This window comes from Anoplopoma fimbria, chromosome 18, assembly GCF_027596085.1.
Source record: "Anoplopoma fimbria isolate UVic2021 breed Golden Eagle Sablefish chromosome 18, Afim_UVic_2022, whole genome shotgun sequence".
In the NCBI taxonomy this organism is placed as follows: Eukaryota; Metazoa; Chordata; class Actinopteri; order Perciformes; family Anoplopomatidae; genus Anoplopoma; species Anoplopoma fimbria.
The window spans coordinates 1,915,503-1,941,629 of record NC_072466.1 but is presented as its reverse complement, the minus strand read 5'-3'; the positions used below and the strand labels follow the sequence as shown (position 1 = coordinate 1,941,629).

Below are 26,127 nucleotides of genomic sequence, written 5' to 3'. Positions count from 1 at the left end.
ACAGCATATAATAATAATGAAGGAACAGCGCCCCCTGGTGGGACGGAGGTACTACAGCATATAATAATAATAATAATAATAATAATGAAAACAGCGCCCCCTGGTGGGACGGATGTACTACAGCATATAATAATAATGAAGGAACAGCGCCCCCTGGTGGGACGGAGGTACTACAGCTTATAATAATAATAATAATAATAATAATAATAATAATAATAATAATAATAATAATAATAATAATAATAATAACAATGTTAGGCTAAATACAGTAGGTTTCCAGTTTATTGGATACTTTTACAATTCAAAATGACCTAAAATCTAAAGAAAAATAACACTAATATGATCCTGTAGTCCAGATGACAAGGTGTTTACCAGAAAAAATAAAATAATAATAAGGAATAATAATAATAATAATAATAATAATAATAACGTTAGGCTAAATACAGTAGGTTTCCAGTTTATTAGATGCACAAATTCACAAATAACACAGTCTAATACAATAAATGCAATATGATCCTTAAGATGTTAAAACAGTTTATATAGAAAAATAATGTATAATAATAATAATGACAGGTAATAATAATAATAATTAATATTATTTTGTCCACCCCATTTATATCAATATAGGTAGGCTGAATTAAATAAACACCTACAGAGCAACTAGTCTGCATTTTCATCTGCTGTTGAAAATAATTAGCAACACCTTTTCTGTAAATAACAATCCAACCACAGTGGAGGCTGAAAACATTTAAAACAGATTATTAAATCATTCTTATTTAATACCCATGAAATGGACTGAGGACATGCTATGAAAATGGTTTACAATAATTCAAAGTTAACTAAACTAAACTAAAACTAATATGAACCTGTAGTCCAGATGTTAAAGGATCAGTTTACCCAAATTCCAGAAAAATGACATATTGTCTCACTAATATAATCTAATATAATCCTCACAAATATACCTGCTTTTATTTGTCCAGGTTTTGAGATTTATAAAATAAAAAGTCAAGGGTGTCTTAAAAAAACCACAAATGTCAACCTCATGGTGGCGTTGGAGGGAAAGTCAGTAGGATTCATCCTCTGGGGAACATCAATCTAATGGTGGCTATTAAAATAAAGACAACAGGGTGTGAGCCATTGTTTCCCACTCTGAACTCTTTCCTCTTTGTTTCTCCAGTGAAAACTCAAACTGACACTGACACTTTGGGCCCTTGGGGTTTTTCGGACCCCCCTCGGGAGGCCACCTACTTTTCACGAGGCAGCGGGATCACCGTCTCTATGGCAACCGTGGACCCAACCCAACGGAGACACAGATAATATATAATATCACAGGCAGGTTATCCTTTGTGTAAATCTCCTCACAGTGGAAACGCCCACTCAGGGGGGGATTTCAGGTAAACTGACCCTGGTTCAGTTCATCAGGTGATACTCTATAAGAGGAGGGAGGGGGGGTGTTCGCTGTCTGCAGGTATGAAGGCGGCGTCCCACCTGACATCTCCGGCTCTCAGCACTCAGTGAAGCCCAGGTGGAGGTTTATTTGGTAAGAATGGAGCTCCAGACGTGGGCTTTCTTCAGCCTCATCGTCCTCACAGCCGCCCAGAACGCCACAAACAGGTAACACACACACACACACACACACACACACACACACACACACACACACACACACACACACACACACACACACACACACACACACACACACACACACAGGTAAACACACACACACACACACACACACACACACACACACACACACACAACACACACACACAGGTAAAACACACAAACACACACACACACACACAGGTAACACACACACAGGTAAACACACACAACACAGGTAAACACACACACAGGTAAACACACACACAAACAGGTAAAAAACACACACACACAGGTAAACACACACACAGGTAAACACACACACACAGGTAAACACACACAAACAGGTAAAAACACACAAACAGGTAAACACACACAAACAGGTAAAAACACACAAATAGGTAAACACACACACACAGGTAAACACACAAACAGGTAAACACACACAAACACACACACAGGTAAACACACACAAACACACAGGTAAACACACACACACAGGTAAACACACACACAGGTAAACACACACACAGGTAAACACACAGGTAAACACACACACACACACAAAAACACACACACACACACACAGGTAAAACACACACACAGGTAAACACACACAACACAGGTAAACACACACACACACACACACACACACACAGGTAAACACACACACAGGTAAACTCACACAAACACACACTCACAGGTAAACACACACACAGGTAAACTCACAGGTGCAGGTTGTGGACAATTAAATGATCTATCTGAGGTTTCTTTCTTTTTGTCTTAAAATTGTCACACACAAAAAAAGGATTTTGGTGATAAATAAGAACTAAACCTGATCTCTCATAATTATCCTATTGTATTTTCTATGATTTAAATGTATTATTGTATGATTTTATTGAAAAAGCAACATTTGTAATTTCAGTTACACCGTATTTGGCACATGTGTTAATTTTTAAGAATTTCAAATCTAATATGGTTCAAACATTTTTAATAATTATTGTGGATTTTCTACTTAATTTTGTGTCAAGATTATTGTTTTCAGATATTAAGTCATTATGTTGATATATTTTTGAGATACTAAGTTGTTATTTTGAGATTGTTATTTTGAGATTCAAAAGATACAAACTCAGAATTTTGGGATACTAAGTCATTGTTTTGAGACACTGATTTATTATTTATAGATACTAACTCATAAATTTGAGCTAAAAAGTCATTATTCTGAGATACCAAGTCGTTATTTGGGAGAGTGTTTCTTGTTATGTTTAGATACAGGCATTGGTTTGAGATACTAAGTCATTATTTTGAGATATTAAGTCATTATTTTGAAACTAAATACATTTGAGATAAGTCATTATTTTGAGATATTAAGTCATTATTTTGAGATACTAAGTCATTATTTTGAAATATTAAGTCATTATATTGAGATACTCATTATTTTGACTTCCAGGATCTTCTTTTTTTCATCACAATGCCGTAAATGAACGTCCACATTGTCCTGTTGTGTTGACATGTAGACCTGTTCATGACCATGTTCAGTGTGTTTGTGTGTTTAACCGGACTGCTTTGGTTTCTCAGCCCCGGCACTAAGCCCTCCTACCTGCTGCTGGCCCCCAAGGCCCTCCGTCCTGGAGTCCCCACGTCGGTGTCCGTCACCATCCTCGCCAGCTCTCCGGTCCATGTGACCGCTCACATCGTCCATGGCAACCAGAGCGTGGCCTCAACATCTGCTACTGTGGAAGCAGGTAGAACCTTTTGTGTATCATCAACAAAATACTTCTGATTTAAACCACTTTGCAGAGTAATTAAACTAATTTACAATCATATTCTTTTTGTTTTTAAGAGTCAACCGAGCTGCTGACTCTACCACCTGTAAGTATGTCTTCATTCCAGGTTTTCGGCTTGACTGGTGGAGCAATGTGGTTCATTCTGTACTGAACCAGAGTAAAATATCTCGACAACTCTTGAATGGATTGCCTCTTTATTTTTTAAAGACGATGATTATCCCCAGAGCATGAACCCTAACAGCTGTACCGTCCTCTGACTCACCATCAGGTCCAATAGTTTGGTTTAGGACCAAAAACCTGCAAAACTGAATATATTCCCATTAGCATCAGCTAATTGGAAAATGTTAGCATGCTAACAAGCTTAAATAAATTGGTGAACAAACACGTTTATTCCTCAAAGTTAGTTGTACCAAAGGTATGTAATGAGACAGGATGTTTAACAGTTGAGCAGATGTTTATTTGACTTTATGACCAGCTCAGAGGATTTGAAAACTTTGCTTCTGGACATTGTTGGTTAAATTAACTTCCATCGGTGTTGAAAAGTGTTTTTTTTTCCAAATAAAACCAGAAACAAGAAATGATTTCCATTATTTAATAGAATAATTGTCATTCAGTGTATTTGTCTCTGGAGGCGTTTGGATTTTTTCAAATGACAAACATTTCTCAGAGGTAAGAACACTGGTCGAGTTCATGCTACATGTTGAACCCCTGCAGATCCAAGAGAGCGAGTCCAGCTACAAGTACCTTTACAACCTGGAGGTCAAAGGTCATGTAGGCAGCGTCGAGGTTTTCTCCAACTCAACGCAGCTGAACTTCGACCCCAAAGGCCACTCCACCTTCATTCAGACGGACAAGATGAACTATCGACCCGGGCAGAAGGTGAAGATCAGAGCGGTGTCCATCCTCCCCGACGGGAAACCCTTCACCAGGCCGGTGGACATCACCATCAGGGTGAGAAGATCCACTCCGATAGTTTTAATTGAACTCTGTGCTGCATTATGAAGCATCATTTAATTCATCTGTACACACGTGTTGTACCTGATCCAGGATCCGAGGGGAAACCTGCTCAGACAGTGGCCGTCTCTGGACAGCGTCCTCGGGGTCGTGTCCAAAGAGTACCAGCTGTCTGAAAGCCCTCCGCTGGGTGAATGGACCATCGTCGCTACAGTCGGTGTAAGTCTCCATCTCACCCAGTGAAATAGGTTTGAGATGGAAAACATCACACTTGTAGGTACATAACTGCACAAGCGCATATTAAAACCATAAAATGTTTAAATCACAAGTTTATGAGGGAAGGATATTTCATTTAATTTCATTTAATTTCATTTAATTTCATTTAATTTCATTTAATTTCATTTAATTTCATTTAATTTCATTCTTGGCCCATTGACAGCTGAGATCGGCTCCAGCACCCCTGCGGCCCTTAACTGGATAAGCAGGTTACAGAAAATGGATGGATGGATGGTTTAATTTAATTTAATTTAATTTAATTTAATTTAATTTAATTTAATTTAATTTAATTTAATTTAATTTAATCTAATTTAATTTAATTTTACAACCAACTCTATAATTAACAGCTATAATTAATCATCATAAACATGATCATTAAACATGATATGATTAAGGAAATACTGTAGGAACCTTTCTCAGATTTTCTTGCATTCAATTAGAATAAATCATTAAACTACGGATGAACTTTAATCAGAAATAACATGAAGCAATATTGCTACATGAAAATATGTATTAAAAGGTGTATTTTTTCCCACTTTATTTTTTATTTTGAAACAACATAATCCCAGCATAAACACAAATATCCTCGAAAAATAAAATTAAATTAAATTAAATAAAATTAAATTAAACATAAAACATATTGGAGAAAAAATATTTTTTAAAGATTTTAAAACTGACCACAGGATTAAATTCCTTGTTAAAATAAAGCAGGTGGTTCATTATCTCTCTCTCTCTCTCTCTCTCTCTCACTGTCTCTCCAAGTATATATATATATATATATATATATATATATATATATATATATATATATATATATGTATGTATATATATATATTAGAGACGGTGTTGTTTGATCTGGGGGCGGCACAAGAGCAAAGATAATGTCACTATTTAAATTACATTTGTTTGTCTGTGTTTTTATAGAGAGTTTCAAGTGAGAAGCGTATCATCGTGGCTTATTACAGTACGTACGTTTTCTCTTCCCTCTGCTGAACGTCCTCTTCATTTTGTACAGTGAAAGCTGCATGATTAGTACGTAGGAATCAGCTTTTAATCTAAATTCTATATGCATAAATATTGTGTTTACTGTGTGTGTGTCTGGTTGCAGAGCTGCCAAAGTTTGAAGTTGTGATAGAAGCTCCAGATGTCATTCATCGTGAAGACACTCTGTGGTTCTCTGTCAAAGCAAAGTGAGAACTTTTGTTTCTGCGTTATACATTCTACAACACAGTTTTTAAATACTAATATATTCACATGGTTTTTTCCTCTTTTCATCCTCAGGTACATGTACGGCATGCCTGTTCAGGGATACATGAACATAACGTTCCTCCATAACCTTCATGGTATGGAAGAGGCTTACGATGAGCATAAAGAGGTGGGTCGTTTAAAGAACTGAGGAAAATATTGATCATAATCTGAATACACCAAAAAATAAACATTAGGTAGAGGTTAATGTTCATGTCAGTTATATTATCATGATACCTGCTCTTTTCTGTATCAATGTTAGAAATGTTTTTTGTCCAAATTGCATCCAGTGCTTTCAAAGGAGATCATTAAAGTAATTTATTAAGTAAAAGTTATTAAGTATTTGAGGATTTATTAGATAAATCATTTTTGCATGTTATATCAGTATAAATAATATACATTCTGCTAAATACGTTCTGGTAAACAAAGATTGATATTTATCATCATATCTTCTACTTTTTAAACCAACCAATCAACCAACCAACAAGTCAAATCAACATATTAACTAATGAATGAATATCTGTGGCTTTGCTTTAGATCGACGGCAGCACAGACGTAATGTTTGAATTACCAAACTACGACTACTATATGATGAGCAAAAGAGCTCTGGAGATGGCCTTCTATGACGGATACTTGGACGACGAGTCTCTAACGATCGTGGTTCATGTGACTGATCACCTCTCAGGTACTCGCTGTTACACCTCAAGGTTACTTTTTGCTGTTTAGGAGCGGAAAGTCTCGATATTACTGATTGTTATCACGTTTCAGGTCTCACATACACCAACACAGCAAAGGTGTCTGTGGCAAAGTTCAGATATACAATTTCTTTTGATGGATATCCCAAAATATTAAAGCCGACTCTGGACTTCGCTGCCATGGTAAGGAAAGCAAATATTTGTGTAATCTAATCTGTTCATGATGTTTTTAACTGTTTGATTTAATACTTTTTCCAATTCCATTCCACAATCTATATTTCATAGATGATTGAATGTAAAAAGCATATTTTCAATAGTTGTCTTGGTTTTGTAGCTGAAAATATCTACATACAATGACAAGCCGCTGTCACCGGAGGATCAGCGAATGACAGTTCACGTGTCAGTGATGCAGCAAAAGCAAAGTCCGTGGAATTGGGAAATGTACATGAAAGAAAACGAGATGAGGCCTTTTCAATCTAACATGACGGTCCCACTGGGAGTTACGCCTCCAAAGCCAGAGGCAATGATGCCTGAAGAAATGGAGTTTCCTATCCCTGCAGACGGACGCATACCCCTCAACATTAAGCTCATGGATGAAACGGAAACACTCACAATTGATGTAAGATAATCTTTTTATGAAATGAAAACCCTCTGTATACAGGGTCTAACTGTATGTACAATCTAACTAAAAAGACTTTCAATTGCCAGAATTAAAGATAAAATGATTGTATTTTTAATGAGAATGCTAAAACAGAAACTGAGAAAGAATTCACACCTGGAACAAAAGTGAAAGAGTTATAGATTATAATGCAGCAGATCAATAGCTTTGTTCTTTTAATTAGTGACCAGCTGAAAATACAAATTTGTCTACAGGTAAACATACGGTTCAACAAGAAAAATAAAGTTTCCAATGGTAAATTACATAGTTTTTTGATAAACTTCCAATATTATTCAGAAATAACAAACTTAAAACAAACAGACTTGAACTAAAACATTACCATCACATTTTTAATTGGCATCAGCGGTCCAACAACGCAGTTTCATTGAGGTTTTGCATCAAATTTTCTGTATTTACAGTACAATAATGTCTGTGCCATAATGCACCATGGACATTACAACCTAAGGATTACTTTTCTATAAATATTTATTGTGGAATTTGAACTCTGTGCTAATTTTGTGACAGATTTAATTGAAAATGTAAAGTGGTGTATCATCTGCGTAGAAGGGAAACAAAAAGCCACTGTTAACAGATTTCCAGAACCGATTTACACCGATCAAAGCGTTTTCTATACTGATTTGGATCAGTTTTATAAAACCCATCCTTTCCCAATTAATTTGCTTATTGTAACCCATTTTAAGGTCACCCTAATGGGCACAACACAGCGTCTTTAAAAGTCCTCTGTAGAGTATTTACCCCCTTTTGTTAATCACATGCCTGAGGAAACACACACAGATGCCAAATAGATTTTCTGTTTAATTATTTAGCACCAAGAAAATACTTTTTCACATATGTTTTATTTGTTTGTTTGTGTTCAGGCTTATTTTGAGGAAAGCCATGCCACTCTACAACTCTACAGAAGCTACAGATCCCCCAATAACTACTACCTGCAGATCCAGAAACCCTCCAGTCCTCCAGAGGTAATCATGACGATCACAGTCCCTTCTGTGCCACATGGTTTTATCTGGTAGGACTGTAGTAGTACTGCTGGTGAAGAAAATAACAAGAAGATGTACATTTACTTCAGTTATATATATATCACAACATGGTCTTCCTTCAGGTTGGTTCCCCCTTCCTGCTGCACGTTGAGAGGAATCTTCCAATGATTGAGATTCACTATGTGGTGAGTTCAACATTATGACTCTCAAAGCTTCATTTATTTAATATACAGCATTTAATTGGTTTACATTTTATTCAATTGTCTCAGACGTTCATTCAGATTAACTTACATTAAGTGCAACTGTGGAATAAACTTGAATTTCTAAATGTTTCTAGATCAGATTTGTATGATAAAAAAAACATCACTGGTATACATCATTGTCATATTTTCATGTTTCTTTTATTATATCATACTTTTTCACTATTTATTTTCTGTTTTTTATTCAACTGTTTCTTGGTCATCATTTAGTGGTGTAGAACTCAAGAGCTATATCAGAGCATTTTGTTATTTTACATCTTTAGAAAGTCACAGTATGTCTGTCAACTTGTTTTGGAGTCTGTCTACCCCCTAGTGGCCAAAATATATATATATTACTGCAGCTTTTATTATGAAATGTATAAAAAGAATTAAGGGCTCATGTCTTTTCTTCTGAATGTGTAGGTGAAGTCCAGAGGTCAGGTGGTTTCTGCTGGGAGAAGCATGGGAGGAGTTCTGCCTCTGGTCCCAGAAGTCTCCTGGGCTCCTCTGGCCTGTATCATCGTCTACTGTGTGGATCCCCACGGAGAGATCATCAACGACGTGATGCAGCTACCCATCACCCAAACCTTACAAAACAAGGTGATTTATTGTCTTTTTTACAATTGTTTTGCTCGATGAAAATAAGTTTGATTCTGAGTATTGTGAGTATGATGTTATGAACGTGGTGAAACCATGATGGAGGTAATGCTAATTAACTTTACAGTAACATCCTAGTTGGTTTTCCTAAACTGTGAGACAATCATAAGCTTGTGGAATGTTTAAACAAAAAAGGGATTTGCTTTTGTGGGGTTTCTGTTGTTTTTACAGAAGCTACACTTAGTTCTCCCTGGAGTTTATCCATATTTTAGGTAAGAAACCAGGCAGCAACCTCTGGTCCTGAAGAGGGAAGTCAATGCTGAAGTGTTTAAAAGCTGCATTCTCTCTACTGTCGACACCAGAGACGTATACAGCGTCTCTACGTCACTCCTCCTCAGTCCAAATATGGTCACTTCCGTTCATCAATTGCAAATGGTTAATCAGTTCAATATTGTTCTCGTCAGCGTGTATGATTCTGTGTGATGGTTAATGATCGGCAGGTATCTCTGAGCTGGAGCGACGCTATGAGGAAGCCAGCTGAGAAGGTCACACTAAAGGTCAAGGTGGCGGACCCCGCCTCTCTGGTCGGCATCCTGGTGGTCGACAAGGCGACAAACTGGAAGGGATCGTACAACGACATCACCAAGGCGACGGTGAGTACAAAGCTTGTTCACATCCCCCGACTTTGAGAGATAACTTTAAAATGAATTATCTTTACAAACTAAACACTGTGACTTCAGTCTGACCCTGAGTCAAAGAGATCAATCCTGAAGCTTTGGGTCACATGGTTCCTGTTTTGTAAAGACAGCTGATTGTTTCATAACCTGCTTATCTGTGAAGCGCCTGTTATTCCCAAAGCTCCCCTCAGCTTTAATATTTTCCAACTGTTTTCCAATGTCCTCCCATATTTTTACTAACATCCCTTCCAGGTATTTCTATGAAACCCAATCTGTCTCTCTTTCCCCCAACACCAGTACTGGTTCAATGTGAACTGAGGCCCCATGAGCTGTTCTTATCTCTGCTCAGTCAAACAGGTTTTTAAACAATACGTGCTCTTTCTGCGTCCCGGTTTGTTGTGTTGCTCTTTGTGAGCTGCAACAGTAGCAGCTCTGAGCATGTTTGGTGTTGCTTTTCACAGGTGGAGAAGGAGATGAAGGATTATGGCGTTTCCACAGGCGACGCCTACTCTGACATGATGACAATGGGAGATCCATACTCCGTCTTCAAGGTTAGCCTCCCCAGAGACACATCACATGTGTTTGTTTAAGGGAAGTATCCAATCACGCTTGATCATCCTTATGTCTCAGCAGCGATTAGAAAGAAGCAAGACGGTTAAGTTAATGATGGAAGAAGCTAACGAGTGAGCTTCATTCTCATTACTGTTAAGAGTTTGCACATGCTCTTTACAGACCCAGCAGGATGAACGGTTCGGGCAGGGAGTGATATGTGTTGTATTGTTCCTATGTAGCATAAATGAGCCAATATAATAACATGTTGATGGATGTATCGGAGGCAGGTTGGATTCTGGTGTCGGAATTGAAGAAACTCCACCATTTTTTTTCTCCTGTTGGATGCGCACTTAAAATCTGGCACCTGGTCACTACTTTTTAATAGAGGCTGACGGCCAGAAATGTCCCAAACACAACAAAATAATAAAATCCAGGCAGAGGGCAGGGTCTCTTGCAGATACATACACTGCCACACACGTCTAGTGAGTCCGAAGTGATGATATACATATAGTTGGTCACAAAGCTAATTTGAGACAAACAATAACACTCTTGGTTTAACTTGTAATTGTCTTTGCATTTAAATGGGGCTGTGGAAGCTGTTGACACTTTTAATGTGCTAACCCAAAATAAGCTTTCCAGCCAAATGTTGAGTGAAATGTGTATTTTTTTTTGGTGCAGAAATGTGATCTTGTGGCGTTGACTGACGCCAGTTTACACGAGATGAAAAGTCCGCTTATGCCTACATTTCGTAAGTATTGAAACAATCTGTTTTATCAAATTCATGCCTTTTCACATTCACTGGTTGACTATGCGATGCTAAAACAACTGACAAACATCTTCCAAACAGCAGGGGAGGGAATAAATTACTTGACCCAGACAGATAGTTCACATGTGGAGCAACACCAGGAGCCACGAGAGCGCTGGAACTTCCCAGAGACCTGGATATGGATGGACACCAACACAGGGTAAAGCCTCAGAAACACGTTGTCATTTAATTGGTACTCAGTATCGGAATGAAAAAATTACATTACATTACAGTCATTTAGCAGACGCTTTTCTCCAAAGCGACTTACAGTCAGTAGTATGTTACATATCATTCACCCATTCACACACTGATGACAGGCTACCATCAAGGTGCCACCATCAGACTCTAACTAACATTCATCATCCAGTCCACACGATGGGAGCAACTTGGGGTTAAGTGTCTTGCCCAAGGACACATCGACTGCCGAAGCCGGGTATTGAACCACCGACCCTCTGATTGGAGAACCAGCTTGCTCTCCACTACGCCACAGCCGCCCAAATTGTATTGGAACATCTCTAATATTAACTTTAATTACACTAGAGAGACTGCAAACTACATCTTAATGCAGATGACACCACTGTTTATTCTTTTATAAACAATAAGCTTTGATTTGACCTAAAAAAATGCATGATTTATGATTACTGTAAAAGCTTTTCAAACAAAATCTACAGTAGAGATGACCAAACTTTGACAAAACTCTGTAAATAAGTCAAGTTAAACAGTCAGAAGAAGAAGTGATCAGCATCTAGTGTTCAAACTAGGATGTGCAATATACATACAATGTATTAGGAATATGCTCAATCCATATTCTAGTTTATTTCAAAAAAACAGGCCATTTCAAAAACAGGCAGGGTGTGGCGGTTGGCCCCACCTGATCGATGGTAAAACTGGCATTACACAATATTATAATACATGCATGTCAGTGGCTCCAAATCAAAACATTTAACTGTTTGAAATTTACAAAGAAACTACAGATAACATGTCCATCTGTTGTTTGCAGTGATTCAGACTCCACAGAGATAACTCTGACGGTACCAGACAGCATCACGACCTGGACAGCCACCGCCTTCGTCATATCTGAGAACCTCGGTCTCGGCATCATAGAGAAGCCTGTAGAGGTATTCACATCACTTTATCCGATTGTGTGTGTTGTTTCAGCATTATTAAACTCTTTCTCATTTAGTTTAAAGCATCGTTTAACCCTTTGGATTTCTTGTATTACACATAGTTCTGCTGTAAGTTGTTAGCATTAGCTTTGTATGTGTAGTTTTTAGATGAGAGAGTATAAAGTTTCTGTGTGATCTCCCTGCAGCTCAAAGTGTTCCAGGATTTCTTCCTGTCCTTGAACCTCCCGGCCTACATCATCAGAGGAGAGGAGCTGTTGCTGGAGATCATTCTGTACAACTACCTCCCACAGGCCCTGGAGGTCAGTGTGCTGCTCCTCCTCACACAGCTGGGCTCAATAAGAGAGGGTGGTCTCCAAAAAACTGCTAGATTAATAATGTCAAATGATTAAGCCTGGATCAAATCATTTTGTCTCCTGCAACCTTCCTCCTGCACGTTGCCAGTTTGGGTTCATGATTAGTTACGAGCTTCGTCTCCAAGAAATAATTTTTTTCCCATTAGTTTAGTTTAGTGGATAAATAATAAGATAACAATGAGCCTCAGCTGCAATGGAAAAATACACTTTGTTGCTGCAGTTGGGAACAAAAAATAGCATTATATTTACTGAGTCAATTAATTATTTAGTTAAAAAATAACCTTTAACTTTTTCGCTAGCTCATTAACATGCATTTTGAAGTTTTCATCAAGAATTACCCCAAGGTACATGTAGGAAGACATTCTAATTTCAAAACAATCTGAAGTCCAACATAATCAAACCAATTTTCTTCATAGAAGAAAGTTTAAAAATAAATAGTTTAAAAATAAATAATGCTCCTCCAGATTTATAAGGAGATGCATAAAGCACAGTATCATCAGCATAGAAATGCATCTTTCAGCCATCATCAAAAGAGACTTCGTAAAGGTTGACTGAGTAGTCACTAGGTTCTATTTTATGAGCTTGTAAACCAATATTTTTTTAATTCACTAGAACTCTCTAAACTCTCTTTTACAGACTATAGTTTAATAGTTTAGTAATTTCTATATTTGTATTTTGTTTTGGTTAAGAAATACACAAACATCTGAACTGCAGTAGGTCTTTGTTTGTTCATGCTCTGTTTTAAAAATCGTGATGTAGGTCACTCAAGTGATGCTTAACGACTCGGACTACAAGATCTGCTTTAGATCAGTCTGCTGAGTCTAGTGGGATTTATATTTCACTGTGAAACAACAGTTGAATACAGCAGGTTTTGGATTACAAGTTTTTGGAGTGAATGTGGTTCACAGGGTTAGTGGTGTTGTTTCAGGCCTCAGGTTGCTTTAATCTAATGTGGCATCAGTGGTTTTAACATATCATACGACTCTTCTGTCACCTCTGAGGACACGAGAAATACTTTCAATCCTTGAACACATAAAAGCACTGTAAAAAAAAAAATGGGTTCACCGACTCCCTCGAGAGCAAAAATCTGTGTTTTAATTTGATATTCGGTTACGTCAACATGCTTCTTTTGTTTCCTCCCACACTCTTTGCATTGTCATACCTCTGCTTATTGTAATCTGGGTTGCATTCTCTTTCTGCTCTTTTGTTCTCAGGTCTCGGTAATTGTTGTAGAGAGTGAGACCTTTGAGTTCATCCTCTCGGACAATGAGGGGCCCTCCATGCCCGGTGTTGTCCAGGTGCCTGTGGGGAGTAACAGAGGCGCATCCGTCCTCATTCCCATCAGGCCGCTGATCATCGGAGAGATCGACATCTTGGTGAAGGCCATGTCGTATGCGGGGATGGACATGGTCCGCAGGACGGTGCTCGTCAAGGTGACAATCACAGAACCAGGGAGGTTTAAATAACGTGGTTACATTATACCATCTCAGATTACTTTGTTTCATTAATATTAAGAATTTAAACAATCACAATAATTGACACTAGCCTAGATAGTTAACGCTCTCTAGTATCACACAAGAACAAGAAGAGGAGATAGAACTTTATTTACAGCAGTCGCAGTAGAAAGAGGGAAAAATAAGAACTGAATGTAGACAATAAAAGATTATCAAAAAGATGCAAAAACCAAATGTAACCAATGTGGCAGTAAGGATTGTAAAATAATTGAAAGATTTAAGAAAATCTAATTTTGTGTTGCTGTGATATGTTTCCTCTTCTTCTTTCATAACAAACTAAGAGATAGTAACGTTAGCAGCAGCGCTAACGTACAGAGGTTCCATAGAGCTGCACCGCTGTTACCTTCGTTGAACTCCGACATTTAACTGAAAGAACTAGTGAAGCGTGTTGCTCAACAAACATCATCGGCGGTGAGCGTTGAGGCTGTCACACTGTGTTTATCGGAGCGTCTGTCGAGCTGCTGCAGCCTCCAAAACAAACTTTTCTCATGTCACCAACTTTCATCTGCTGCTCCACTGAAACCAAAGAAATCTTGATCTCGTTCCACAGCCCTGCCGTTCCCAGAAACATTACTCAACCACGTTTGTTTGTGTTTTCCCTTTTTTCACATGCCGGTGGTTCCTGCAGGCCGAGGGACTCCAGCAGTCGTTCTCCGCCTCGCTGCTGTTTGAGCTTTCTCTACCGCAGTCGAGTCTTTCCAGAGATGTCGGGTTCAGCTTCCCGGCAGATGTTGTGGAAGGCAGTGAGAGAGCCTCGGTGATGGCTGTCGGTATGTAAACACACCGAACAACCTTGAGTCACGACCTGCCGGGAAACAAAGAGGTCGAAACTCAACAACGCAACAGCAAACGATTCTAACTAATAAAAAGATGTCATGTAAACAACAAACACAACGCATAATCCAAGGGTCAAAGTTAAAATGTATACATATAGTAATCACCCAATGAAAACTGTTAATGAATCATTTGTAAATGAAATTTAGGTATAAATAAGAATTCTTGTACAAAATCCGAGGACTACTGGATGAAATACACCAAACCTGTTGACTTATGTGAAATGGACGGATCCCATTCATTTCTATGGAGAAAAAGAGAGTTGCATGATGGATACAACACGATTATTCAAATGTAGATATGCAGAATGGTTTGTGAGCCATTGTAAAAAGCAATTTAGAAAAGATAATACAAACGTGATGATATTATGACAACTGAATTGAAAAATGATCTCAGCCAACGATAATTTAAATAAATGAAACCAGCTGCAGTCAATAGATGTAGATTAAACCTTCAGTTTGACGCTCACATATGGACTCCAGCATGTCTACAACATTAGACTTGCATGTTCTAAACAACATGGATTATAATGAGCAGAGGACGTTCCTTCATGTGCAGGAAGTTACAGGGATGGTTTTTTTTTCTTCCATGTAACAAGGTGCAGACGTTCACTCTGAAACACACATGTGCAACAAAAGCAGCTGAGCTCATAGTTTCCTGTTCGCTCAGGTGTTGAACACAGGAGATATTTTGTAACAACAGCGTCGTAGAGATGTTAAAGGTTAAGTGTGAGCGGCGAGGAGGAAACTTGTGAAGAAGCAGCTGGTTGGAGTTCGTCATGTGATCGGTGGGAACATTACTTCACATCAGAGTGTTTTCTGGACTTAACACTCATTTGTGACGACGTTGTGATTCGCCTCCCAGACGCCATGACGAAAACACAAGGAGGACTTTTCTATTAGGATAAAAACTGCTTAATTTAAAGTCTAAAAATACTCCATCACAAGAAAAAGTCCTGCATTGAAATTGGTACTTGTGTAAAAGTTCGGAAGTATATTCAGCAAAATCTACAAAAAGTACAAAAAGTAAAAGTGCACAGTATGTGGAGTGTCTCCCTTATTACAGAATATTATAATATTCTGTATTAATAACTAACACACACATGTAAGGTTGATTTAATGTTGCAATTCTCCAATGTGGAGCCACTTTTAGATACATCGTATTCTAAAGACTGTATGATTTTCTGATAAAATCATTATTTATTTGAAGAAGAAATAGTCTAAAAACATCAGCATCTTGATAAAGTTTTGATAAACGAAAAGAACAAAGATCTGAGGATCAATCTGAGATCATCTTATCCACAATCATCAGAAAAGTCTTCTGTAGTTTCCCATCAAGACTTAAGTTAATCATTATCTGTTCTCCCTCTTGGTGTCTGATTTGTCTGGTTTCCATGGTGACGAAGGCGACATCCTCGGCCCGTCCATCAGCGGCCTGGACTCTCTGATCCAGATGCCTCACGGCTGCGGAGAGCAGAACATGATCAACTTTGCACCGAACATCTACGTTCTGCAGTATCTGAGCGCCGTGGGCCAGGCGGACCAGGAGACCACGGAGACAGCCACAGACTTCATGATGAAGGGTAAACAGAGGACGTTACGTCACAGTAACATATTCATAACTAGCAATCCAAACCAGACAAGCTCTGAAATGACAAGTTTATCAGCAAGATTTATGATAAATTAAGAGACGTGATGACATAGATTTAAGACAGAAGTACACTAAAGAAACTCTGCGAAATGACTAAAAAGAAACACAAAGCCACTTCAAAGAGACTCAAAATGATGAAAAGAGACACAAAGCAACTTCAAAGAGACTCAAAATGATGAAAAGAGACCCAACATGACCACAAAGAGACACAAAATGACAACATGACTACAAAGAGACACAAAATGACTAAAAAGTGACTCAAACTCACCAAAAATAGAAACTAAATGACCCATTCCTTATATATCTGTTATAAACTTCCTTAAAGTGTGAATATCCCCTTTATTACACTATCCATTGAACCTGGTAGCATTTTATAGAAGTTATTTTACTTTTCTTACAGAGAGTCGAGTATAATTCTGCCCTCTAGGGGAAACTGCTTGTAGAACACAATCACCAAATGGAGCCAAAGAACATTTTAGAATTTAAACTGTTAGTTAAAAGTCACTCTCTTGAAACAACTTGATCTGCTGTACTTTTAGGAGATATTTTGGAACATTTGTGCACATGAAAGGACCCAGAAGATGACCTGACTGCTCTCTAATCTCTGCTGTTCTTCCCTCCAGGTTATGAGCAGGAGCTGACCTTTCAGAGATCAGACGGCTCCTTCAGCGCCTTCGGAGAAAGCGACTCGTCTGGAAGCACCTGGTGAGTTATTGAGTATTTAATAGATCACAGCAGGAACACAAATCTCCCTCAGAACATTGATTATAGAAACTCTGTGTCTGCAGGCTCACCGCCTTCGTCCTGAGGTGTTTCCTTCAGGCGCGGCCGTTCGTCGGCATCGACGCCGTCGTGCTGCAGAGAGCGGCGGCCTGGTTGGCGGCCCAGCAGGGGGCTGATGGGAGATTGGATGAGCACGGCCGGGTCATCCACACCGAGCTGAAGGGAGGCCTGGACGGCATCGTGTCCCTCACAGCCTACGGCCTCATCGCCCTGCTGGAGGACGGGGACATCAGGGTGAGACAGGCATCAATCAAACTTTATACGTATAGCAGCTTTAATACAGATGAAGAGCTAACACTGCAGATATCTTTCTGTATGATGGCGGAAAACTAAAAGAGATTTTTGTACAGAGTTTGTCTAACAGAGATTTCCACTCATTGTGCATCACAAAAACAAAAGTAACATTTGAATCAAGATTGTTTGTCGTTAACACAGAAGTAGAGAGACTTCATTATCCGCTCAGGAGGACATTACTCCAATATATAACTTTATAATACACATATTTGTTTGCTGCAATAGATGGGTTTCTGTGGATTCAACTCACTAATTAACTAGCTAGCTACTGTTAGCAAACTTTTAGCTAGGCTTTAGGGAACAAAGGGACCCAAATCTTCCCTTTTTATGGCCTAGACCCATAATCTTTTTCTGTTTTAAGCAAAAGCATGTGACACCATCTTTTCTGCGGTTGGTGCAGATTAATGCACAACAACTCATTATCATCTCAGCTTTGCAGCTCAGCTCAGCGAGTTCGGCACCCAATCCATCGACAGGTTAAGAGAAGAAACAATGATCCTTTATGAGTCTAACAGCGGGGAAATGTACAGTATTACAGCAGCAAATGGGGATAGTGCAACAACAAGAGGCATCAGTAAAAAAAACTAAACAAGCATAATAAATAAGTAAACTGTAAAAACTAAAATAACAAGTGGATCATTCATAATATATAGAGAATAAACTGGTCTATATTTATGCTCTGGATCTCCTGCATTGCACCTTTAAGTCTGTTTTCCCGGTTTGATCCCAGTCTGTAGAAACATACAGTATTTAAATAATAAGAAAACATCTTATATGTGTCAATACTAAAATGATTCTGTCTGTTTATATAATATTTTAGTTATTTTTTAAAGTTTTTTACTTATTTATTATTCTTTACTGTGTGATTACTTATTTACTTATTTATAATACTTGTTTTTTTACTTATGTCTCTTGTTTGCACTATCCTCTCTGCTGCTGTGGGACTAATAAAGGATTATCTTATCTTATCTTATCTTATCTTATCTTATCTTATCTTATCTTATCTTATCTTCACGTTGGGTCTTTGTGTTTCACTCTGTTGCCTTCAGGCTCAGTTCGGCAGTCAGGTGTCCTCGGCTCTGATGTTCCTGGAGACCCGCCTGGCTCTCGGCGTCTCCAGTAACTACAGCCTCGCTCTGCTCTCCTACGCTCTCGCTCTGTCCGGCAGCTCCAGTGCCAACCAGGCTCTAGACGAGCTGATTGGACGAGCCGAGATGAGAGGTGAGATGACCACTAAAAAAAATATATATATATATATTTTGTAAAAGCTAGAACCATGAAATGTTTTTGCATGAAAAATGACTTCAACGGTTATTTAATTTAACTGTCGGGTGTTTTAATTTATAACAAAACAACATATTTTATTATGTTTATATATATTTTATATTGTTTGTTTTGTATGAAAAAAGTCTCAATTTGTAAAGTAACTAATGCTGTCAGATAAATGTAGTAGAGAAGAAGTATAAAGTGACATGAGAAGAAAATATTTAAAGTACAAGTACAGTAAATTTACTTTAAATTCCACTTAAAAACTAAAGAAGACAAACAGATCTACATCCTCAGCAGCCAATTCATTAAGAAGACATGTAAAACAAATAAACTGAACTTTTCTTTTAATTTGCAGTTTGTAGAATAATAGTTATTAAAAGGAAAAAATAATTTAATCTGACTGTTTGGATGTTTATCGTTAATAATTTAATATTACCAGAAAAAAGGCTTTAACAAACATGACGCTCTCTCTAATAAATCAATATATGACATACTTCCTGTTTCCCGTAGATGGCGTCCCGGTGTGGTCCTTCCCGGACGGTGGCCTGTCGTCGTCGTGGCAACCTCGCTCTGCGGACATCGAGATGGCGTCCTACGTTCTGCTCGCTCAACACCAGCTGGGTCACATCACGGAGGGCCTCGGCCTCATGAAGTGGCTCAGCCAGCAGAGGAACCACAGGGGAGGGTTCGGGAGCACCCAGGTGAGAAACTACACCTCTGAGAAACAAAACATAACAAGTGTTCAATCACAATCAACCAATCAATCAATCAATCAATCAATCAATCAATCAATCAATCAATCAATCAATCAATCAATCAATCAATCAATCAATCAATCAATTAAACTTGTAAAGCATCTTTTATACAGATAAATGAAGTTCAAAGTCCTTCTCTTACGAGCAAAAATTAAAGACAGAAGTGCAGACAGAAAACAACAAAAAAGACAAATCAACAATTAAACAATTATCAATTTTAGACCAATGCACGTTAGACAAAAAAAATCATACAATAACAGCAAATATGACAGTAATAGTATAAAAACAGTGTGAAATAAAAAATAGACTAATATAATAAAATTAAATTATAAAAATTAAATATAATAAAATAAGTGCTAAATAAAATAACAATATTCTAGAAAATAAATCAACTTAAATAAAAATAAGTGATGATTGAAATAACAATACAAATAGAATAACATTTTTCAACTTAAAAACAATAAAACTGAATTAAAAAAATCAACTTAAATACAATAAAATAAGTTGTAAATAAAGCAACAATAAAATAGAATAAAAAAAATAAAACAATAAAATAAATACAATAAAATAGGTAATAAATAAATGAAAAAATAAAAAAACAATAAAACAGAATTAAAAAAATAACAAAACTTAAATACAATAAAATAAGTGATAATGTGACAATTAAATATATATATTTTTTAAATTATATGCAAAATTTTATATATATCTTTAAACCATTCTTAATCAAAGGCCTGGCTGGAATAGGAAGGTTTCCAGTTTGCGCCTAAAGGTTTATTCCTTTATCACCATGACTATGTTCCCTAATAAAAGCAGGATAAACTTTTTATTCATTGTTCTTTTATTTATTTTTGAAGTGTCCCTTTTTCTGATGTTACACGTTGGTCGGTTTTGTTCTTTTCTTGGGATTTGTTTGCAGTAACAAAAATACAGAATATTTCCATTCGTGTCCTTTTAAGGCTTAACAAACCTTTCCCATGTGCATCTTTGTGAGGGTTTTACAAGAACACACAACACAAACATCAAAACCAAAAACCACCTGGTTTAAGGGTTTCAAAGCTCATCTCTGAAGTTTCAGATAATCATTTAAAAACACAGAAATTCCCTTCTGTGTCACATCAACACATCAGGAGACTGTGGTCGTCTGGTGGCGTGGTGACTAAAAGCACAGTTAAGCCTGTTAGCACACACACACACACACAGTAACACACACACACACACACACACACACACACACACACACACACACACACACACACACACACACAAACACAGTAACACACACACACACACACACACACACACACACACACACACACACAGGGACACACACAAATGCAGACAAACAATCATACAGATGCTCTGAGGAAATATCTAAATACTGTGTCAGTGTCTCCAAATACAGTACACTGAATGAAGCTTTTCTCACGCTTTGTCGGCCAGAAATGTCTCTGTTTGTCTTCAGACGAACAGATGAACACGCTCACAAAGCGACACCGCCGTAAACAGGAAGTCAGCGGTGATTATCAAAGCAAAAGCCCATCAGGCGACTGAGGTGTGACAGGATGTTGTGGAGCAGATGTTTGACTCCTGACTGGTGTTTTCCTCCCTCAGGACACCGTCGTGGCTCTGCAGGCCTTGTCCCAGTTCGCAGCTCTCACGCCTCAGATCGTCGACCTGAAGGTCACGGTGAACGCCGGCGCTTCGACCGCCGTGGCCTCCTTCTACATCGACCAGGACAACCACCTGCTCCACCAGAGCCAACAGGTAACGACGACAACACAAACATTTATCGGAGACAGAAGCTGAGAGTTGATATGAACAGAGAGTTCCGGTCACAGAGAGGCGGGGCAGATGTTTTAACGAATAAACATTGGGATGATTCAGCCCAAAATCTGTTTAGTTCATCCCGATTTTTGATGCTTAAAATGACATTATTGGGTCATTAAAACCTTTCAAATCAAAATTTCCACCACGGCTCAGGTGTCATCAGTGATCTGTAACGTGTTGTTCTGTTTTCAGATCGATCCAGATGAGCTGAACCTGCAGGTGTCTGCAGAAGGTCGAGGACTCGCTCTGTTTCAGGTAGAACGACAGACAGGTTCAAACTATTAGAACTGACTATATGTCACTCTACAGCGCCTCCTGCTGGTCAGCAGCTTGATGAAATCATCATGAGGGGAGAGAAAGCGGTAACCGTGGATACAATGTTGGAGGCCTGAAAGTCAAAAAGTTTGACTTAAGAGTTTAAAATTCAGATGTAAATAGAAAGGAAAAACAACTTAGCTGTTAGTGCATTTTAGCACTTTTAGGACCTAATGATTACAAGTGTTTGTACTGGGAAAAGAGAAAATATCCCCTGAGTTGCAGCATCTCTTTACCAATGCAAGTCTATTGGAACACATTTTTTTGGGCCACATAGCATTACATGACGGACCTAGAAGTTGTAATTTCACCTTTTGGCCCCAATGTTAAATTTATCTCCTGGGGGCTTGGCGGTAACCTTGAAGGCTGATGAATGAAACCAACGAGGAAATGCCAGAAAGCTGCAGTTCCTCAAATGTCCACTTGAAGCTCAAAAAAGCGAGTCAATCCCCATAGATGTCTATGTTAAAATGAACAACTTTACAGCAGAAATAAACATGTTTACAGACTAATACAAAAAATGGTATTGGTCTCTATAGCATATATCCTTGTTCATGACAACTTTATGGTTTTGAATTTTATATAACTATATAAAAAGTTTAAATTATTTTAAGACTTAAAGTTAGGCATAATTGAGAGTGTGGCTTGTAACAAGCTAGTTCTTTTTATAATCTAAATGTGCTTTATTTGTGTGAGAATTCACGTTATTTAAATAAAAAAAAACATTTATTATAACAAAGTATAATTTCAATGACCAAAAAAAGTTACCTAACAAAGTTAGCACAGTAACTTCTGGGGCTTAAACTCCTTGTTCTTTGTTCAAAACAATCCGGTCGTCCTCCTCCTGTAAACGCTCCTCTTCTTCTGTCTCAGCTCAACGTGTTTTACAACATCAGGAACGAGGAGCCGATGAGGAGGAGGCGACACGCCGACGACCACGAGGCGTTCCATCTGAACGTCCAGCTGTTTGACAAAGAGATGAACTCTGCACATCTGTACATCTGCAGCAGGTAACATGACGTCATGCACGATGCAACGGAACCAGAACCATAAAGATCAACAGCTCAACTTATCTTATCTGTCAAACCTTCATTACGTCTGTTTACAAACAATAAAACATAGTGAGTGAAGTCAAAAACAATAAACAATACAATAAAAACACCAGATGGGAATCTGGGAAGAAGATTACACAGAAACAAAAAGTTAAGTGTTTAAATGGCACATTTATTTTATTCATTATTAATATAAATCAAATTGAATTGTTTATTTGAAAAATTACTTTTAATTTAAGTTAAATACACTTTATTTTTTAACATATGTGCACTTCATTATCAACAAATATTAAATGAAATAATTATAGAAATAAAACAGACAAGCAAAAAAAGATCTATCTTAAATATATCTTAAACATTTACAATTAATAAGATAACATAACATTTAAAAAAGGATAATCATCTATATGAAGTACTCTTGGAATAAACTTATCACCTGTATTTATGTGATAAAAACAACGTTAATAACTTAGTAAATACCAATTATTTAAAAAAATGTGATAAAGTAGTATTTTTTTTTTTTATTTTTTTTTATCTTATTTTATTTTTTCAGGGGATTTCTTTCAGTATGTTCCTGCACACGTGTGACAAAGATTAATTATTGTTAATTCACTGTACCTGATAAGTAAAAAAAAATAAAATATATATATATATATTTATTGTTTTATTGAACAAACAATGAAGAACATTCAAAATCCCCCAGAAAATACATATAAAAATAATACAATATAGACATTATCAAAATGCATAGAAAATAATATTAGAAAATAATATAATATGATATAAATAAATAAATATAATATATATATAAAGAGGAGAATGGACTTGAAACATATATTTTCTCTAACGTCTTCACGTCGTCCTGCAGTCTGTCGGGGGCTCTGGGTCTGAACGCCACCGGTATGGTCATCATGGAGGTCGGCCTGCTGAGCGGCTTCAGCCTTCTGCCGGACGGCGTCCCGACCGACGACGTCGTCAAGAGAGTGGAGACGGAGCCGGGGAAAGTCATCCTGTACCTGGACTCTGTGAGCTCCACTCAAACACAACCACGGACACGCCATGCAGACTGATGTTCAAAGACTGAAACTGTAAATGTGTTTCCAGGTGACCACGGAGGAGATGTGTCTTCTGATCCCTCTGGTCCTGGAGTTTAAAGTCGGCAAAGTCCAGCAGGCCAATGTTGTCATCTATGATTATTATGAACCAAGTAAGATGTTTCACATTCACCTTCATTTCTACTTTTTATACCCTTTTATATAAACTACTAAAGCTTTTTTCTAAAGTGCAACAGGTTTAAGTTATCATTCGTCACACGTGTAATAAATGCTTTTATTTCTTATAAACACAGCACATGGTTTAATTTTCTTATCGTTATTAAATTTCATCAGGTGACACAAATCATCAGTGAATGAATGGATATGAATGGGTGAATGACATAATTATTGCCACCTAATTGTTTGTCTAAGGTGAATCAATCATTGCTTCCTAGTAACGTTGAGGAGCTCAGAATTTTAAAATTAGAAAATTAGGATCTTGATGTTTTGGTAGCTTTAGTCTGTGATAAGCGTTGTACTTTTGGCGATTGTTTGAAGAAAACATGCTTTTTGATGGCGGGTTTTGGGTTCAGAGGGGGAAAAATGTGATAATATTCCTCAGGGAGTGCAGTTAGTGACAGTGTGGGCTCCATGGTAATGTAGCTCTGACAGCTTGATGAAGCAGCACTTGGGGGCGGGGCTTAGCGATGGGTCAGTTGAGTGCGTAACATTCCCCGCCTGCATCGCGCTGACCGCAAGAAGCATGAAACATCTTTAATGCGTTTTTTAACCGTGTTTACGTTTCCTGTGTTATGTTTGTTTTTAAGCTGTCAAAAGTATTTCCTCTTTTCGAACAATAAAGAACTGAACTGAATTAGAGACGCATTTAAAGTCCAAGCGCCACACTAACTGGTCAACAACTTCTTCCCATCTTAGCTGGACTCATGTTGAACCTTTGACCTCTGACCTTTACCCCCCTCTCAGGACGGAGGACGGTGAGGACGTATGAGTCAGAGTGGCGAGTACACATGTCGCCCTGCTACTTCTGCGGCGGCAACTGCAGCTTGTGCAGACCAGAGGACTATTACGACAACGATTACGACAACAGCATCATGTCAAACAGCAGCCCAATCGCCATGACGACCAGTTTAACAACTGCTCTGCTCCTCCTCATCATCATCACTGTCTTCGGCGTGTAAACAAAATGTCCAACACGTGCTTTATCAGCTTTGCAGATGTGTAAAGTTAAACTGTTTGTAGAAGCTGTGTTTACGCACAGCTTTTTTAAAACAAATGCTTTGGTTATAATCGCCTGAAAACACAATTTTAAACTGTTTATACTCCGGGTGATGCTGTGATTTGACTTTGACAGTAAAATAAAAAATAATTTAGTCCCTCAGAAAAAACATCGTATTCAGGAGAGAAACTTCTTTAATGCCGCAGTGAATTTATGGAAGTTTGGAATTAACCAGTTATGAGCAGATTTGTTGGCAAAGGGTATAACTCCAATAAGTGATATTTTTATGTAAGCAGTATATTTAAATGAGTAGTGAAGTGTCAAATGGTCTCTCATAGTGCTAAACCCACTAAGAATCAACACAGACTATTTAGCTATTTAGCATCTTTAAGATCATAGTTTGGCTTTATAAATAATTACGTTTTGTTTCAGTTTCATCAGCCGTAGTTTTCCAGCAGCGGTTTTCATCAAACAAGCTGTAAACACTCACTGTTCACTACAGCAAACAGCAGTCAGACTGAATGTTAAACATAGTGGAGGTTTTAGCAGCTAAAGAGACAGATATTTCCATCAGCAGGTGGTGGAGACCCAAAACGGAGCTAAAAGAGAGAAAATACTGGACTTAAATGAAGCAGGTGGACAACTTTAAAAAACGGCTGGATGTAAAATTAGATTTTTTAGACTCTGTTGTTTCCATGTATGTTTTGGATCCTGTTGGACATGTCCATCTTGGGAATCTTTTTCAGTTTGGGAACACATTTTCAGACTTTTAAAGAGTTTCTTTGTCATTCTAACCAGTTTCAGGCGTTAATTTGTCTCCTAAATTTGTAAAATTAGATAATAAAAAAGCTGCTTAAATCATCTTGTTAGTTTCATTTAATTCTATAAAACTATGTGAACACCGTCACTCATCAATGCTGAGATTAACATTTTGTTTTATATGTAAATTCTGACTTTCTTTTTTTCTTCCAAAGGATCATAGGAATATTTAT

At 37.7% G+C, this 26,127-nt stretch overlaps 1 protein-coding gene across 1 annotated transcript; it reads left to right on the top strand.

Moving 5' to 3' along the window:
- Window positions 1–3,076: 3,076 nt before the first annotated feature.
- cd109 (CD109 molecule) lies at window positions 3,077–25,097 on the top strand. The gene is made up of 33 exons (XM_054619036.1): window positions 3,077–3,081; window positions 3,184–3,350; window positions 3,449–3,477; window positions 4,107–4,343; window positions 4,440–4,565; window positions 5,547–5,586; window positions 5,731–5,812; window positions 5,904–5,997; window positions 6,405–6,552; window positions 6,636–6,745; window positions 6,897–7,181; window positions 8,099–8,200; window positions 8,341–8,403; window positions 8,881–9,057; window positions 9,555–9,707; window positions 10,193–10,282; window positions 10,962–11,031; window positions 11,131–11,238; window positions 12,082–12,206; window positions 12,401–12,514; window positions 13,783–14,001; window positions 14,711–14,852; window positions 16,322–16,498; window positions 17,190–17,271; window positions 17,355–17,583; window positions 18,693–18,864; window positions 19,423–19,613; window positions 21,282–21,434; window positions 21,690–21,752; window positions 22,686–22,822; window positions 23,733–23,889; window positions 23,969–24,071; window positions 24,883–25,097. Exons 1-33 carry the CDS (start codon window positions 3,077–3,079, stop codon window positions 25,095–25,097), a joined length of 4,365 nt encoding a protein of 1,454 aa, XP_054475011.1.
- Window positions 25,098–26,127: the final 1,030 nt, after the last annotated feature.